Raw genomic sequence first — 2,678 nt, forward strand, 5'->3', positions numbered from 1 at the left:
CTAGATTACATTAATTATTGACTTTAAGAACGATTTAAACATAATTATGTAACCAAACCCATGCAATTGACATAATTCATTGTTGGATTGAGTATATTTGCGGCCACCAATTGAAAATTCAGCCTCACTGAAATCATTTGTGGCATCCAAGTGACTGTAGTAATAATACATGTATAAATTGTTTAAATGATTTATTTTATTGGGTGTGTTTTACTTTTTCTTTTCCTCCATCTATGTATGCTGAGGTGTGAGTGTGGGGACATGTTTGGAATTGAAGAAAGGAGTGGGGAGTGGATGAGGTGGCGCTTTCTGAAGCAGACATCACATGAGTGTGCAGAGTCAAAGATTAAAATAAATAAATAAAATAATGATTGGCCAATAGCAAAACCGTGTCCTTCTAGAGTGGGGATTGGGTTAATAAACTTTATATTCTTACATATATATATATATGAAGGTGCTGCTGCTTCATGCTTGTTCAGTCTCCCCAGTTATCTGTATTTCTCTAGTAGCTAGCATTCTCTCTCTCTCTCTCTCTCTCTCAGTTAGTTTAATTGGGCTTGTTTAGGTTTCATATATATATATATATATAGTTTTGGTGAAGATGGGAAGGCAACCATGCTGTGACAAAGTGGGGTTGAAGAAGGGGCCATGGACAACTGAAGAGGACAAGAAGCTCATCAACTTCATCCTCACTAATGGCCAATGCTGTTGGAGAGCTGTTCCTAAACTTGCAGGTCTCCCTCATCACATTTTCAATGTCTTTAACCAAAATTTTAAGACACGGAGAGAGAGAAGAATTGTTTTGGTTCTTTATATATACTTAATTGAAAGCTAAATTCATCGTGAATTTTCTAAAAATATGGATTGAAAATCTTGGGTTTTATTATTATTATTATTATTATTTTTTTTTATTTTTTTTTTTTTAAGAAAAATGAAATGGGTGTTGTTTGTAATAATAAAAAGTTCTGTCCATAGATAATATAAAGAATGTTTGATGTCATAATGAAACTGGAATTTACAGTTCTTAAGCAAATATTTCAGTAATTACTTTATTAAAATAAGTCTTTAATTTTTAATTTTGATTATTGACTATGGTGAGTGTGGTTGATGGACAACATTAATTGCAGGACTGCTAAGGTGTGGTAAGAGCTGCAGGCTGAGATGGACAAACTATCTGAGACCAGACTTGAAGAGAGGTCTTTTATCGGACTATGAAGAGAAAATGGTTATTGATCTTCATGCTCAACTTGGAAACAGGTTTGTTTACTACTTCAATCACTTCATGAAAATATATGTCTCAATCTCTATCTCTTTTTTTTTTTTTTTTCTTCCTTCCTGCTCTTTGCTACAGGTTCAATGCAGAATTTGGTAAAGTAGTCTGCTGCATTATTACTTGATTGATCCATTCATACATACATACATACATACATATATATATATATATATATATATTGGTGTGTACTGTAAATGAAAACAACTTCAAGAAAGAATTATTTCGAATGCATGAAATAAAGTGGCAGACAATAACTGCAAGATGGAATGAGTCCTATCTGAGGAACCCATTCCTTGTACTTCTGTTGCATTATTTTTTTTCAATAATGCTGTTGTTGCGCATCGACAAAGAGTCCTTGTTAGACACGGTTGTGTCATAAAAAACAGATCAAATTATTTGTTTTGGGACTCTGATTAGTCTTTTTTTTTTTTTTTTGTAATAAATAAAGGGTAGACTTGTCCAAGAACTATATATATATTATGTGTGTGTGTGTGTGTGTATATATATAAATATATAATTAATTGTTTTCTAGTGGCATGCATGTATCAAAAATGTGAATGATTAACTTGAAAATGATATGCAGATGGTCCAAGATTGCTTCTCATCTCCCTGGAAGAACTGATAATGAGATCAAGAACCACTGGAATACCCACATCAAGAAGAAGCTAAGGAAGATGGGGATTGATCCTCTCACCCACAAGCCACTTCTCACTCCGACTATTGATCAACCAACACATCATCAACTAGTACCACCTTCTTCTATAACTTGTGAAACTATTGAAATAGGTACTGATAATTACAAGGACATAGAGACATCACTGTCATCTATTATTAATATTACAAATGATGATGAGGTCAATAAAGAGGAAGATAAAATCATGGAAAGCTCATTTGATTATTCATCAATGGAAATCAACAATGGGTTTTGCACAGATGAAGTCCCATTGATTGAACCACATGAGATTCTAGTCCGTTGTAGTACTACTCCGTCTTCGTCATCGTCATCATCTTCTTCTTCATCATCCAATAATATTAATCACGATCAAGACTTGGAGTTACCTACTTTTGACTGGCTTTGTGACTTCACCAATGGAATGGGTTCTTGGGATATTGATGACTTCACCAATTTTGATTTGCTGTTTAATGATGAGAGCGACACACAACTGTTGAATCCCTCACTCCAGATATGGTCCTGAATCAAGAATCTTGGAAATTTAATTTCTTGTGAATTTCGAAATTTATTTATGGTGTATGTTACACGGGGGCTGTAAGGTAAATTCGGATATGTGCAATCAAACCATATTGCATGTATGCTGTTTAGTTGTTAAAATATTGAATAATTGTCAAGAATCAGTGCAAAAAGCTGATCGCTTGTATAAATATTCTTTTCAAGTTTCTGTTGTCT

At 33.6% G+C, this 2,678-nt stretch overlaps 1 protein-coding gene across 1 annotated transcript; it reads left to right on the top strand.

The window, feature by feature from the left end:
- The first annotated feature begins 461 nt into the window (after positions 1-461).
- LOC132286155 (transcription factor MYB20-like) lies at positions 462-2,678 on the top strand. The gene is made up of 3 exons (XM_059788423.1): positions 462-734; positions 1,128-1,257; positions 1,857-2,678. Exons 1-3 carry the CDS (start codon positions 602-604, stop codon positions 2,467-2,469), a joined length of 876 nt encoding a protein of 291 aa, XP_059644406.1. The 5' UTR covers positions 462-601; the 3' UTR covers positions 2,470-2,678.

This window comes from Cornus florida, unplaced genomic scaffold, assembly GCF_030987335.1.
Source record: "Cornus florida cultivar Cherokee Brave unplaced genomic scaffold, ASM3098733v1 CherokeeBrave_3.0.0_Hap2_Chr11, whole genome shotgun sequence".
NCBI classification, from domain to species: domain Eukaryota; kingdom Viridiplantae; phylum Streptophyta; class Magnoliopsida; order Cornales; family Cornaceae; genus Cornus; species Cornus florida.

Bases quoted from the DNA above. Each gene is read 5' to 3' on its own strand.
- LOC132286155 (XM_059788423.1), top strand. From the start codon at position 602: ATGGGAAGGCAACCATGCTGTGACAAAGTGGGGTTGAAGAAGGGGCCA. The intron at 735-1,127 runs GTCTCCCTCATC...CATTAATTGCAG, and splicing joins AGCTGTTCCTAAACTTGCAG to GACTGCTAAGGTGTGGTAAG. The intron at 1,258-1,856 runs GTTTGTTTACTA...AATGATATGCAG, and splicing joins CATGCTCAACTTGGAAACAG to ATGGTCCAAGATTGCTTCTC.